Genomic DNA, 16,065 nt, shown 5'->3' with positions numbered 1-16,065 from the left:
TTGACATTGCTTTTGCTTTGAAGGAGGAGAAGACCAGAAGACCATGAATTTAGTATCACGCTGTTTGTGGAGGTTCCTTACAATGGAAAAATTACAAATGGAAAGTATTAATAAATAATTTTAAAAATACAGCAATAAGATTTATGGAATACACCATTAAAATTTCAAAATCTGTTATATAAAATATACCGTTTATAAAAAGAAATATTAAGGACAAAGTCTCCCTTTATAATTTAATTCAAAATAAACTATCATTGGAATTAACTTAGAAAATATGGGTAGCAAACTAGAAAGATCTTAATAAAGGAAAATAAAATCATAGGTATTTCATTAGTTCATAAGAATAAGTACTAAATTAATCAAAGCTATCAAGAAAAAGGCTATTCTTATAAGAAGAGTTTTGCTGAATCCATTGCAATATAGCAAAAAACGAATGAAAATAATAAAACCAGCAATCATTATGATTTGCTTGTTTCGGAAAATATCTTACCATTATGATTTGCTTGTTTCGAAAAATATCTTATCCCAGAGGGCGTAGAGAGTTTAGAATTCTAATTTAAATAGGAATACAGGATTTTACAATGCAAACAAGGTAAAAACTAGTTTTAGAAGAAACCGACATGTTAGATATAAAAACAATTCTAGAAATAGTTGAAATATTCTAAAACAACTGAAAAATGGGAGGGATTATTTGTAAACATATCACAATTTTGTTGGGTGAGGGAGAAGTCAAAAAAAAGTTTTGAGGAGAAAGGGAGAAGTACTTTGGGTCCGATTCAGCCTCCATTTGTCACTAAAATGTCAGCTTATTAGTAGAAAAGCTTTGACGAGGATGAAGATCGACGGGAGAAGCCTCGACCATGAGAGGCCCCTACTCTCTCTAGTTAAAATGTTAGAAGCACGTGCTAAAAAAAACTGAGTAACGATCGATGTTTTTCGAAGGTTTCCTTAGGAGGAATAATCAAGCTTGATGATTTAGAATAGAATGTCGAAGAAAAGGAGTTATAAAATAGTAAAAAAATGCTTAAAGATACCCTAATCCAGAACGTTTCAAGCACGTGCTAAAAAAATTGAGTAACAGTTGATGTTTTTCGTAATTTTCTTGGGGAATGATCAAGCTTGATGATTTAGAATTGATCGAACAAAAAAGGAGTGTATAAAACAGTAAAAAAAAGTGTTTAAAATCGAAACCCTAATTTTCGACATTCTATTCTAAGTCATCAAGGTTGATCATTCACCAAGAAAATTTCGAAAAACATCAACGTTACTCAGTATTTTTAGCACGTGCTTCAAAAGTCCCGAATTATGTTTTTCGAAATTCTCTTGGGGAATGATCAACCTTGATGATTTAGAATAGAATGTCGAAGAAAAGGAGTGTATAAAACAGTAAAAAAAAGTGTTTAAAATCTAAACGCCAATCATTTCCAACATTTTCGACCCTTAAAAAGTTGTTTTTGACATTATTGAGGCCATTTTAAGTCCGTAGGACTCCTATTTGCTCAAATTTAATATATTTTTTTTAGCTAAAACTAGGAGTAATCAATATGTTTAGCTAAACTAAGTTTAATACTATGTCCTAAGAACACCTATAAAATAGTTAGGGAGGTTAGACGAACACGACTCTCCACAATGGTATGATATTGTCCACTTTGAGCATAAGCTCTCGTGACTTTGCTTTGGGTTTCCCCAAAAGGCCTCACACCAATGGATAGAGTATTCCTTGTTATAAACCAACGATCATTCCCTAAATTAGCAAATGTGGAACTTTCATCGTTCAACAAGGGAATCTGGGCTAAACAAGTGAGTGACTCTACATTTGTTGGTTGGAAGGATTGTATGATGAAGCATGCTTGCCCTGTGGCCCTTACATGCACACAATTAGGAATGTTATGCTATTTTAAGTATGTTATGTGATGACCTATGAGGCCATGTTATGAATGTGTGTGATGCCATGCTACGTCATGATATGTAATGCCATGTGAAGCCATGTTATGAATGTGTGTGATATAAGTCGTGATAAGTACTATTCATACGTGATTCATATGTGTACTATGACATGAATGAAAGGAAAAACGAAATGATTCTTATTATATGCTATGATTTTAAGCTATTATGCATTTATCAATGTCATGTGCATTAGGATATTTCCTCGTTATGTTATGTTAGTACAGACGCATACCTTCGATATTTTTGTTCATCATCATATCATGTGAGCCTTTCACTCTGTGGTGTCCGGCGACGCATTAGCGTGTTTAGTTCGATGAAGCCAGACCCAGGGGTACGTATACGAGTCTGCCTGCTATGTCCATGTGTGCGTGCGTGGGCCGTGTATGGGGAAGTACCACACATCCAACCCTACCTAAACTGGGCAGAACTCAAGCTCATGATACGTTGTTTTAAAAGATAGGTTCCATCATGTATGTGTATGTTTGCATTACCTGACTCCAACAATGAGATTACTTACTGAGTATTTACTAAAATACTCGAGCTACATGCTAGTCTTATTTTTCATGTAAAGATAAAGCGTCCATGCACGGATAACGATGAATGCTGGAATGGTCATGGAAGCTGAGATAGGACGGTAGTATGCATTGTTTTCAATTAATAGTTCCATAGGTAGCTCTTGATTTTTGTACAAAAAAATCTATGTTACCGACGACGACATTATTTTTATTTATTGTTTTAAATTAAACATGTAAGTTCATGGCTTCGTTTAAAATTTTTATTTAGATTTTCGCATATGTTATTAAAGGCATGCATGTAATGACGTGTCTGATCTAGGTAAGAAAATTAGGGGCGTTACACTATTACTCAGACAAATTAGATTAATCTCATAAACCTTAGAGGTTGGTTAAATTGATTTTTGAAAGTTAATTATCACCTTTTTAAAATAATTAAAAAAAACTAATCCAACTCTAAGTCAACTCAACTCCTACTTACTTACAGATATTTCCTTTCAATCAACTAAAATACCTTAATCTATATAAAACTATCCATAGAGTTTTCTCATAGTCAATTTTTATTTTAAGTTCGTTATTATGAATTATTATATTTATATTAATGAATGAAAGTAATGTTAAGCTAGGTTTTTAATTCTATCTCAAACTAATTTACTTTAGGAATAATCTTGATATTTTACTATTTTCAACAGTTTAAAACAAAACATTATCGGTAATGCCCCTAATTTTTTTAGGTTAATTAGTGACGTTACCCTAGCATGCTTTAATCACATAGGCAGAAATTCATATAAATACTTTTAAAATAAAGGCATTGACTTACATATTCAGTTCGAAACATAAATAAATATAACATGGTTTTTAACATAAAACAAATTGGCATAAAACACCTACCAACTACTAATTAAATTCAAATTCAATGCTGCTGTCCTATCATGATCTATCCTAACTTCCATGGTCTTTCCAGTGTTTATCGTCATTCGTGCATGAGAGTTTTGGCTTTACTTAAAAAATATAGGGTAACATGTGACTTGAGTATTTTACGAAATTCTCGGTAAGTCAACCCACTATTGGAGTTAGTAAAGCAGTCACACACAATACATGATTGAGATCTATCTTTTAAAACCGTAACATGACCTTAGGCTCTTTCTAGTTTCGGATAGGGTTTGATGCATGGTACTTTTTCACTCACGGCCCACGTACACGCTCATGGACCCACTAGGCGGGCTCGTACACGTACCCCTTGGGCCTGACTTGGTTGGGACAAAATATTACACGTCACTGGATGCCTCAGAAAAGGAAAGACCCACATGATATCATGACAAACATAAATATCGAAGGTACGCATCCGTACTAGCATAACATTACGGGGAAGTATCCCGATGTACATGACATACATACATGCATGAGGTCCCATGATTTTCATTCCTAACATAATAGTTGTTTCATTTCGTTTCTCTTTCCCCCCATAACATATTTCATATATGGATCATGTACATGGTATATATCACGTAATCCATCACGTAACTTATATGGTAAGACATAAAATTTCATACATGACATTTCATTTCATTCATAATATAGTGTATTGGATATCACATGCATACATGGTAATACAAAGAGCATATAAGCATCACATAATTAATATGATGCATGCACCATCATACATCAACCAATTAGCTTACTCCAACCGTAAGACCACTAAAAGATTGGCCTTGACCGAAGTTACTAATTACTCGACAGCCGCTTCGAAAACTATATTCCAATGCTTAATTCTCACCTATATCAATTCATATAACATGCTTACGGCATATAAACCTCTTAGCCTAACTAAACATGATGATTATTTCTAACATAAGTCTTACACCTAACTAAATTTGGATGGATAGGAGTCTTACGGGTCTCAAATGCCTTAAATAAGGTAAAAATGGTTTTACGAAGGTCCAAAACTTAGGAAATGGTATATAATTTTTAAACGAGCTGTCTAGCTGAGAAGCCAAGTCCACTGCGCCGCCAAGCTGCGTCCACGCGGGAATGAGGCGGGTCATTATTCAAGTTAACTGCGGGCTGTATGGGTTGGGTTGAGTCACACTGGGCTGATACGTTCCGGGATGGACTGCTTGTATTGGGTCGTGGGCGTTGTAGAAGTGTGGTTCACCTATAGCAGAGGCCCGAGAGAGATACGACAACCTAAAATCCAAGATTTGTCTCCCTTACCTGCCCAGGTCCGTAAATGTGTGGATTTGGATGTGTTTATAAGGGATGAGAGATGTGAATTTAAGGGAGGGTTGTGTTGGTTACTTTTGCAAAAATAATGCCTCGCTGGAAATCGCGAGATATGGGACCAGATTTAAATATATATATTTTAATTCCAAACCATTACATTATCTCAAAGTCTAAATCCATTGAAAACAAATTAAATTTAATTTTAAGCTGCTTGAAACATGAAAAATGTAAACTCATTAGGAAGATAAAACCGTGAATGTGAATGTTAGTTTTGTATGGATAGTTGAATATACTTATGGACTTTTCCTAAATCGATTAATGCAATGTCGAGAATTCAGGGGTATAAAACTTTCTATGACGGATTTTTCATGATAAAATTTATATGACATTCTGAGTTAAAATAAATATAAAATCTTAAATTTAATGCTTCCAATATACTTAAACCATCAAGTTTGCAAATAACATATTACAAATATGAAATTAAAATGCTTACCATGTGACAACATTACTTCAACAATAATTATTTTAATGTATTTAAAATACATTAATTATTTTATTAATGTATTATAATATAATTTTTTTTGTGAGTTGATATAGACCACGTATTAAATATTAATTTGAACTCTGTAATAAATAAACCATTTTTCTTTTATATTTAATATGTTTATGAACCTACATGTCACTTATTTAAATTCTTCATTTAATGATCATTCACTAATTATACGCCATTCCACGATAAATTTAGAGTTGCACTCCTATACGCTGCACGACAAGTTGTTACATAGATGAAATTATTACTAGATCCTTTAAGAGCTTATCGTAATTATGGTTAGGTCAAACGTTTGTTTTGCCCTTGTAACTATATTTAAGTCGTTAATTACAACAAATTCTTGAAAGAACAATTGTTTATGATCCAACCATGATAAGAGGGTAGGGACCTTTTATTCAAGTTCTCATGTCATCACTTAGAAAACTACTCTTTTACTTACTTGATATTAAAATAACTGAATTACATCTCATAAGACATGTCCTCAACTCTCTGTTTGGTTAGTCTCTAAAATGGAAGACATATTGAATTGGTTAGGAAAGTTGTTCAAACCTTGCAAATCAAATGATAAACCCTAATAAGTAGAGTTCGTAACTCACTTAGAATTAAGATCGAGTTGCATATGATCATACGGTAAAATATTAATCTTCTCAAGTAAAAAATTTATTAGAAAGAAAAATGGATAAATTATTTTGGTTTAGTCCTACACAAACTCATTCTACGAGGTATCTCTACTCATATTTTCACTTGAAAGACTTGGATCAAATCATTTGTAACAATCGTGGCTCATAACAACAATGTTATCAGAATAAAGCACCCAACTTTATCCATATTTTATAAACCATTTATATTACTACTTAAACATGATCTTTCCAGAGGTCCACGACGTGACACTAATAACTTTCAATTTTTCATAGGATGGATACTCTTTAAACTCTAAATAAATTTTTTTAAATCAAATTATTAATTACGAGATTTTAAGACATAAATTCTCATGACATTTCTTCAGATTAAACACCAAGTTTATGCACGTTGGAACTAGTTGATCTATAATGTTTATCCGTCATTCCTGTTTTCTTGGAGATACACTGTAGATTGAACCAGTTGATATATTAATGAAACTATCCTTTCCCATCTATTTCGATCAAATAGTGCGTCAAAAATTATTACTTATAAAGTTTTGCTAACTCTACAAAAAATATATTCTTAACGTGTTAGATTAATCTGATTAGACATGAATTTAATAGCCGTTGGATAACGTTGGAACATGGGAATAGTAACATATGAAATGCTCTAATGCATCGCCTACCATAATAAACTTATTACAGACGTCTAAAAGTTCTTTTAAGTGAGAAGGATAACTTGGATTATTTTATTTTTAATAGATTTAAACTATTTTTGTCTATTCCTTTTCAATAGGTCTATTTTTGTCCCAAGACTCATCTTAATCTCTTCATTTTCATTTTCCTCTCATCCTTCCTAAAATATAGTCTACATGTATTAAATGGATTCCATTATGTATAAATTGTAGGTTAAAATTTTGCAAACAGAAAGTCAAGTAGTCGTGTTTAAAAAGTATATAGACCAAAATGAATCAAATTTAAAAATGCAAGAACAAAAAACAACGAACATTTAGAACGTAGAGATATTAAAATGATCAAATGTCAAAGGGGATCCATATAGTAGTTAAACCATACATGTCTAATATCTATGTTGAATAAAAGAAAACTTGGATACAAAAATGGTACTAATTCTATAAAATTGGCTACTCTTTGTAAGGTAGTAACTCAGCTTCGTATGGAGTAATGTGCATCTATACATATGAAGAAACCAACTAATTATTCTCGAAGCTTGTTTGAATTGACCTTTGAAACTCTTTAAAATATTTTTAAATGTAAGAAAATATACTTTAAACTCATGCATTTCCTTGAATATACGGAAATTAATCTCAAAATTTTGTTTGTCTAGTTTATTTTTAGATTCTAAGAAAAAAAAAAAAAGTTAAATAGATCTAGCTTATAAATATTTGAACTTTCCATTTGTGTTTAGTAAATCTCTGACAAAATTAAATTTTTAAAATTTAAATGATATGTTAAATATAAATTTAATACAATATCGGCCTTACTCGAAAGTTTGATTCACTGTTCTTACTATTGACACAAATTACCGGTCTAGGTAGGATCCCTAAGTCTCCAACTCGACTACACAGTCATCTGGATCACATTACTTCACATTTATCTAAAAACAAAAATTAAAAATAATTTTGACGAGTAATTAATTTACTCCTCAACTAGCTAACTTATCATTAACAAATTTTATTATTTTTTGGAAATATTTTAAGTTTTATTCCCAATGGGTTATTCTTAGGCTTTTGGTGTGGATAGAGTCCTCCATCCAACCATTACCTTGGCTCCTAGTCTCATCTACTAGGACCTCCCCGTTGATATTAAGGTGTTCTAGCAACCTTAAGTTTTATTTGTTGGCTCTATTTATGTTCACTACAAATTTTAGACTCGTACGTAAGGCTCACTCTCGGTCAAATACGGTTTGTCCACTAAATTCTCTGGTCATAAATATTTATTGTTCCCAACTTGGCACACATCGCATTGGTTACGGGTTTTGCCGGGATTAGTAGACTAAGAATACTCATTCACATCTCCATATCGTAAATAGTTCATAAGCATAAACTAGAGTCGTACATCATACTTACTAATCACGATTCTCTAATATGCTCACATTTTAGGCATGGATTCATGATTATTATTATTATTATTATTATTATTATTTAGCTCGTGCCATTTACATACATTCAACGTTTCTAGCTCTTAATCCCATGGTAACATGCTTGTTTAGGAGCTTCGAGATACTACTTACATGAATCGTCAATTCCTTTGCTTTCATAATTGTTCATAATATGGTAATTTCGTCACAAATTCTCTTAATTTGACCTATATCTAATGATTTTCAAGGTTAGTATAAGCTAATATTGATAAAACAGGTCAAAAGGAGTTGAACAGAACGAGCTGAAACTTGAAATAAGCCTCCACCACCCACATGCGTACTACACTCGTTGCCCACATGTCCCACTCCTTGGTTACTCGCACCTCCACGTGCGCGTGAAGCCTGTGCACTGATGCGTCGTTCAACCTCGAAATAGCCTGAAATTCTAAATTTTTTTCATCATTTCATTCCATACCCCTTACATGATATCCACTAACTTCATAATTCACGGTGGGTTATCATCCCAGAAAGTTAAATAATATCTTCGAGGATAACACCATTGGGCTCAATTTTGTTTCTCTTCTTGTTTCCTTTAGAAAAGAAACTTTAAAGGAATTCATTGACAAAAGGAACAAGAACAGCCTAAGGAGGTAGAGGGAACCGTGCCCAAACGCTACAACCTATTTTCTGCAAGAGACCGCATAAAGATCCAAAAAAATCACAGCTGAAGGGGATCTTGATCAATCCAAGTGTACTCCGCATGACGTATCACAAGCAACCCTACAACTCCATTCATCCAGAATAATTGAGAAAACAACAGATAAAATTTTATACATTTATATTGATTCTAGAGCGGATTCTAAAAAATAGATTACAAATTTTCTAGAGCTGATTCTGAAAAATATACGGCAAGTGCGCCCAATAGAATGTATCAATCACGTAACAAGACATGTGAAGAATTGAGAGAAAATTGGATCGAGGGTTTGTCCATTAGGATTGGAAATGGACAAGCCCGACTAACCAATTGGGCATGAACGGGCCTCGACCGACCAATATTGCTGAAAAATGACTAAAGAAATTTTTTTTCCATCACATCGTTTTAATATATTTTTGATACACGCTAAAAACAATAAAATCAAAAATATTTATTCTCATCGATATATTTCTCGGGAGAAAAAGAGGAGAACTTGTGAGATAGGAATAAAAGTAAGAAAAGTAGAGAGTAATACTATAGAGTTTGAAAAGTAATATATATAAATGTATATATTAAAATTTTGATAAACTCTTTGAGGATAATTTTTATCGTGTTCTTTTGTTGAAAATTGTAGGATGTACATTTATCTAATATATAAATTTAATGAAGGAGTTATGTTCAACCAAACCAAACCAGTCCTCCCTCCTTTAAGGTAAAACTAATTATAGGGCCTGCCTTAAACCACGTAATTATCTTTTAACAAATTTAGCTAGTTTGAATTGGTTATTTTTGTGTTTGTATATAAAGAGGGTTTGAGTTGGTGAATGCATTCAAATCAATTCTTATTCCTAAGAAGTTTGAGAATTTGTACCAAAAGAAAAGAAAATAAGGTAAGGTAGAAGAGACAGGTGAACTAGAAAGGATGGGATTGATATCAAAGTTTATGGCATTAATACCACTGTTGCTATTGTTGGTGTCTAATGCTACCGTTGATGCTACTAGCGGTGTTTTTGATATTACGACATTTGGTGCCAAACCTAATGCTGATGCTACTAAAGTACGTGTACATTTGTTTAAGTTGATAAACGAAAATTTCATTTTGTACAAAATATTTTTCTCAAATGAAATGGTTGAATTCACAGGCTTTAGCAGATGCATGGAAGGAAGCATGTGCTTCGGCTACTCCAAGTAAAGTATTGGTTCCAAAAGGAACTTATCAATTAGGAGAATCCAGGCTCAAAGGTCCATGTAAAAGTGCTATTGAGCTTCTAGTTGAAGGAACATTACAAGCTTCTCCTACCGACACGGAAGGAGATGGGTTGCTTGTTATGGAATACGTCGATCATTTGACATTGTCTGGTACTGGAGTTTTCGATGGCCAAGGAAAAGCTGGTTGGGAAAAGAATGATTGCCACCTGAAGAAAGAATGCAAAAAGCTTCCCATGGTAAATTCTCGTACTACTTTAATTATAAAAAGAACTTATAATCTGGGTTAGCATTATATGCTTTAACATGGGAGTGTTTTTTCTTTGTTTGTTTAAAATGGGCAGAATTTGAAGTTCAATTTCATCACAAATTCGATAGTGAAGGACATAACTTCGTTGGATAGCAAGAATTTTCATATCAATGTTTTGGCCGGCAAGAATCTTACCTTCGATCACCTGAAAATTACTGCACCACACAATAGTCCCAACACCGATGGAATTCACTTGGGCGATTCAGAAGACGTTTACATTCTCAATACCGCAATTGCAACGGGAGATGATTGTATATCTGTAGGATACACTAACAGAAAAATAACCATTAGTGATGTTACTTGCGGACCGGGACATGGCATTAGCATAGGCAGCTTGGGCAAGTACAAAACTGAAAAAGAAGTAGTAGGAGTTACAGTGAAGAAATGCAAATTAATCGGTACTACAAATGGTGTCAGGATCAAATCATGGCCAGATTCTGCCGTCTCATACCCAGCCTCTGACATGCATTTTGAAGATATTGAAATGGAAAATGTTGCCAACCCTATCATCATAGATCAAGAATATTGTCCATGGAATCAGTGCAACCGAAAGGTGTGTATTAAATTCGAACCTCGTTGGTTTCCAACTTATTTTCTTTTGAACAAGTATTAATTAATGTTTAATGTTTATTTTGAACATCCAGGTTCCATCCGCCATTAAGATTAGCAAAGTTAGTTTCAAGAATATCAGGGGTACATCTTCTACTCCGGTTGCAGTCAAACTCGTTTGCAGTAAAAGTAATCCATGTGAGGGGGTGGAAATTGCTGATATTGACCTCACTTATAGTGGTAAAGAAGGGCCAGCTGTGTCTGAGTGTGCAAATGTGAAACCGACCGTTTCTGGAAAGCAAAACCCTCCCATCTGTGCTAAACCAGCGCCACCTGAGACCACTCCGTCGACTGATTGAATAATCTTTTAATGCCGACAAATGTTTCAAACCATTCTTCCTATCATTTTTATTTTAACTTTCAAAATTCGATTTACAACATGCCATGATGTTGGGCATGTTTTCAATAATTGTATTTTTAAAATTTAGGAGAATTAATACTTAACGATTCTATTTTTATACTATAATAAAGTCCTCTTACATAATTGACATTGCTTTTGCTTTGAAGGAGGAGAAGACCAGAAGACCATGAATTTAGTATCACGCTGTTTGTGGAGGTTCCTTACAATGGAAAAATTACAAATGGAAAGTATTAATAAATAATTTTAAAAATACAGCAATAAGATTTATGGAATACACCATTAAAATTTCAAAATCTGTTATATAAAATATACCGTTTATAAAAAGAAATATTAAGGACAAAGTCTCCCTTTATAATTTAATTCAAAATAAACTATCATTGGAATTAACTTAGAAAATATGGGTAGCAAACTAGAAAGATCTTAATAAAGGAAAATAAAATCATACGTATTTCATTAGTTCATAAGAATAAGTACTAAATTAATCAAAGCTATCAAGAAAAAGGCTATTCTTATAAGAAGAGTTTTGCTGAATCCATTGCAATATAGCAAAAAACGAATGAAAATAATAAAACCAGCAATCATTATGATTTGCTTGTTTCGGAAAATATCTTACCATTATGATTTGCTTGTTTCGAAAAATATCTTATCCCAGAGGGCGTAGAGAGTTTAGAATTCTAATTTAAATAGGAATACAAGATTTTACAATGCAAACAAGGTAAAAACTAGTTTTAGAAGAAACCGACATATTAGATATAAAAACAATTCTAGAAATAGTTGAAATATTCTAAAACAACTGAAAAATGGGAGGGATTATTTGTAAACATATCACAATTTTGTTGGGTGAGGGAGAAGTCAAAAAAAAGTTTTGAGGAGAAAGGGAGAAGTACTTTGGGTCCGATTCAGCCTCCATTTGTCACTAAAATGTCAGCTTATTAGTAGAAAAGCTTTGACGAGGATGAAGATCGACGGGAGAAGCCTCGACCATGAGAGGCCCCTACTCTCTCTAGTTAAAATGTTAGAAGCACGTGCTAAAAAAAACTGAGTAACGATCGATGTTTTTCGAAGGTTTCCTTAGGAGGAATAATCAAGCTTGATGATTTAGAATAGAATGTCGAAGAAAAGGAGTTATAAAATAGTAAAAAAATGCTTAAAGATACCCTAATCCAGAACGTTTCAAGCACGTGCTAAAAAAATTGAGTAACAGTTGATGTTTTTCGTAATTTTCTTGGGGAATGATCAAGCTTGATGATTTAGAATTGATCGAACAAAAAAGGAGTGTATAAAACAGTAAAAAAAAGTGTTTAAAATCGAAACCCTAATTTTCGACATTCTATTCTAAGTCATCAAGGTTGATCATTCACCAAGAAAATTTCGAAAAACATCAACGTTACTCAGTATTTTTAGCACGTGCTTCAAAAGTCCCGAATTATGTTTTTCGAAATTCTCTTGGGGAATGATCAACCTTGATGATTTAGAATAGAATGTCGAAGAAAAGGAGTGTATAAAACAGTAAAAAAAAGTGTTTAAAATCTAAACGCCAATCATTTCCAACATTTTCGACCCTTAAAAAGTTGTTTTTGACATTATTGAGGCCATTTTAAGTCCGTAGGACTCCTATTTGCTCAAATTTAATATATTTTTTTTAGCTAAAACTAGGAGTAATCAATATGTTTAGCTAAACTAAGTTTAATACTATGTCCTAAGAACACCTATAAAATAGTTAGGGAGGTTAGACGAACACGACTCTCCACAATGGTATGATATTGTCCACTTTGAGCATAAGCTCTCGTGACTTTGCTTTGGGTTTCCCCAAAAGGCCTCACACCAATGGATAGAGTATTCCTTGTTATAAACCAACGATCATTCCCTAAATTAGCAAATGTGGAACTTTCATCGTTCAACAAGGGAATCTGGGCTAAACAAGTGAGTGACTCTACATTTGTTGGTTGGAAGGATTGTATGATGAAGCATGCTTGCCCTGTGGCCCTTACATGCACACAATTAGGAATGTTATGCTATTTTAAGTATGTTATGTGATGACCTATGAGGCCATGTTATGAATGTGTGTGATGCCATGCTACGTCATGATATGTAATGCCATGTGAAGCCATGTTATGAATGTGTGTGATATAAGTCGTGATAAGTACTATTCATACGTGATTCATATGTGTACTATGACATGAATGAAAGGAAAAACGAAATGATTCTTATTATATGCTATGATTTTAAGCTATTATGCATTTATCAATGTCATGTGCATTAGGATATTTCCTCGTTATGTTATGTTAGTACAGACGCATACCTTCGATATTTTTGTTCATCATCATATCATGTGAGCCTTTCACTCTGTGGTGTCCGGCGACGCATTAGCGTGTTTAGTTCGATGAAGCCAGACCCAGGGGTACGTATACGAGTCTGCCTGCTATGTCCATGTGTGCGTGCGTGGGCCGTGTATGGGGAAGTACCACACATCCAACCCTACCTAAACTGGGCAGAACTCAAGCTCATGATACGTTGTTTTAAAAGATAGGTTCCATCATGTATGTGTATGTTTGCATTACCTGACTCCAACAATGAGATTACTTACTGAGTATTTACTAAAATACTCGAGCTACATGCTAGCCTTATTTTTCATGTAAAGATAAAGCGTCCATGCACGGATAACGATGGATGCTGGAATGGTCATGGAAGCTGAGATAGGACGGTAGTATGCATTGTTTTCAATTAATAGTTCCATAGGTAGCTTTTGATTTTTGTACAAAAAAATCTATGTTACCGACGACGACATTATTTTTATTTATTGTTTTAAATTAAACATGTAAGTTCATGGCTTCGTTTAAAATTTTATTTAGATTTTCGCATATGTTATTAAAGGCATGCATGTAATGACGTGTCTGATCTAGGTAAGAAAATTAGGGGCGTTACACTATTACTCAGACAAATTAGATTAACCTCATAAACCTTACAGGTTGGTTAAATTGATTTTTGAAAGTTAATTATCAAGTTTTTAAAATAATTAAAAAAAACTAATCCAACTCTAAGTCAACTCAACTCCTACTTACAGATATTTCCTTTCAATCAACTAAAATACCTTAATCTATATAAAACTATCCATAGAGTTTCCTCATAGTCAATTTTTATTTTAAGTTCGTTATTATGAATTATTATATTTATATTAATGAATGAAAGTAATGTTAAGCTAGGTTTTTAATTCTATCTCAAACTAATTTACTTTAGGAATAATCTTGATATTTTACTATTTTCAACAGTTTAAAACAAAACATTATCGGTAATGCCCCTAATTTTTTTAGGTTAATTAGTGACGTTACCCTAGCATGCTTTAATCACATAGGCAGAAATTCATATAAATACTTTTAAAATAAAGGCATTGACTTACATATTCAATTCGAAACATAAATAAATATAACATGGTTTTTAACATAAAACAAATTGGCATAAAACACCTACCAACTACTAATTAAATTCAAATTCAATGCTGTTGTCCTATCATGATCTATCCTAACTTCCATGGTCTTTCCAGTGTTTATCGTCATTCGTGCATGAGAGTTTTGGCTTTACTTAAAAAATATAAGGTAACATGTGACTTGAGTATTTTACGAAATTCTCGGTAAGTCAACCCACTATTGGAGTTAGTAAAGCAGTCACACACAATACATGATTGAGATCTATCTTTTAAAACCGTAACATGACCTTAGGCTCTTTCTAGTTTCGGATAGGGTTTGATGCATGGTACTTTTTCACTCACGGCCCACGTACACGCTCATGGACCCACTAGGCGGGCTCGTACACGTACCCCTTGGGCCTGACTTGGTTGGGACAAAATATTACACGTCACTGGATGCCTCAGAAAAGGAAAGACCCACATGATATCATGACAAACATAAATATCGAAGGTACGCATCCGTACTAGCATAACATTACGGGGAAGTATCCCGATGTACATGACATACATACATGCATGAGGTCCCATGATTTTCATTCCTAACATAATAGTTGTTTCATTTCGTTTCTCTTTCCCCCCATAACATATTTCATATATGGATCATGTACATGGTATATATCACGTAATCCATCACGTAACTTATATGGTAAGACATAAAATTTCATACATGACATTTCATTTCATTCATAATATAGTGTATTGGATATCACATGCATACATGGTAATACAAAGAGCATATAAGCATCACATAATTAATATGATGCATGCACCATCATACATCAACCAATTAGCTTACTCCAACCGTAAGACCACTAAAAGATTGGCCTTGACCGAAGTTACTAATTACTCGACAGCCGCTTCGAAAACTATATTCCAATGCTTAATTCTCACCTATATCAATTCATATAACATGCTTACCGCATATAAACCTCTTAGCCTAACTAAACATGATGATTATTTCTAACATAAGTCTTACACCTAACTAAATTTGGATGGATAGGAGTCTTACGGGTCTCAAATGCCTTAAATAAGGTAAAAATGGTTTTACGAAGGTCCAAAACTTAGGAAATGGTATATAATTTTTAAACGAGCTGTCTAGCTGAGAAGCCAAGTCCACTGCGCCGCCAAGCTGCGTCCACGCGGGAATGAGGCGGGTCATTATTCAAGTTAACTGCGGGCTGTATGGGTTGGGTTGAGTCACACTGGGCTGATACGTTCCGGGATGGACTGCTTGTATTGGGTCGTGGGCGTTGTAGAAGTGTGGTTCACCTATAGCAGAGGCCCGAGAGAGATACGACAACCTAAAATCCAAGATTTGTCTCCCTTACCTGCCCAGGTCCGTAAATGTGTGGATTTGGATGTGTTTATAAGGGATGAGAGATGTGAATTTAAGGGAGGGTTGTGTTGGTTACTTTTGCAAAAATAATGCCTCGCTGGAAATCGCGAGATATGGGACCAGATTTAAATATATA

The 16,065-nt window shown here is 33.7% G+C and overlaps 1 protein-coding gene across 1 annotated transcript; it reads left to right on the top strand.

The window, feature by feature from the left end:
- Positions 1-9,566: 9,566 nt before the first annotated feature.
- On the top strand, positions 9,567-11,068 carry LOC147790127 (exopolygalacturonase-like). The gene is made up of 4 exons (XM_087128324.1): positions 9,567-9,701; positions 9,787-10,089; positions 10,186-10,713; positions 10,805-11,068. Exons 1-4 carry the CDS (start codon positions 9,567-9,569, stop codon positions 11,066-11,068), a joined length of 1,230 nt encoding a protein of 409 aa, XP_086984450.1.
- The last annotated feature ends 4,997 nt before the right edge of the window (positions 11,069-16,065 follow it).

The sequence above is a fragment of the Cucurbita pepo genome, chromosome 11 (assembly GCF_057944985.1).
Source record: "Cucurbita pepo subsp. pepo isolate OVF chromosome 11, ASM5794498v1, whole genome shotgun sequence".
Taxonomy (NCBI): domain Eukaryota; kingdom Viridiplantae; phylum Streptophyta; class Magnoliopsida; order Cucurbitales; family Cucurbitaceae; genus Cucurbita; species Cucurbita pepo.
Note: the sequence above shows the minus strand (reverse complement) of the source record. Positions and strands in the feature narration are given on the sequence as shown.

Excerpts from the sequence above, each read along its gene's own strand:
- LOC147790127 (XM_087128324.1), top strand. The coding sequence starts at position 9,567 with ATGGGATTGATATCAAAGTTTATGGCATTAATACCACTGTTGCTATTG. Across the intron at positions 9,702-9,786 it reads CTAATGCTGATGCTACTAAA|GCTTTAGCAGATGCATGGAA; the intron begins GTACGTGTACAT and ends TTGAATTCACAG. Across the intron at positions 10,714-10,804 it reads GGAATCAGTGCAACCGAAAG|GTTCCATCCGCCATTAAGAT; the intron begins GTGTGTATTAAA and ends TTGAACATCCAG.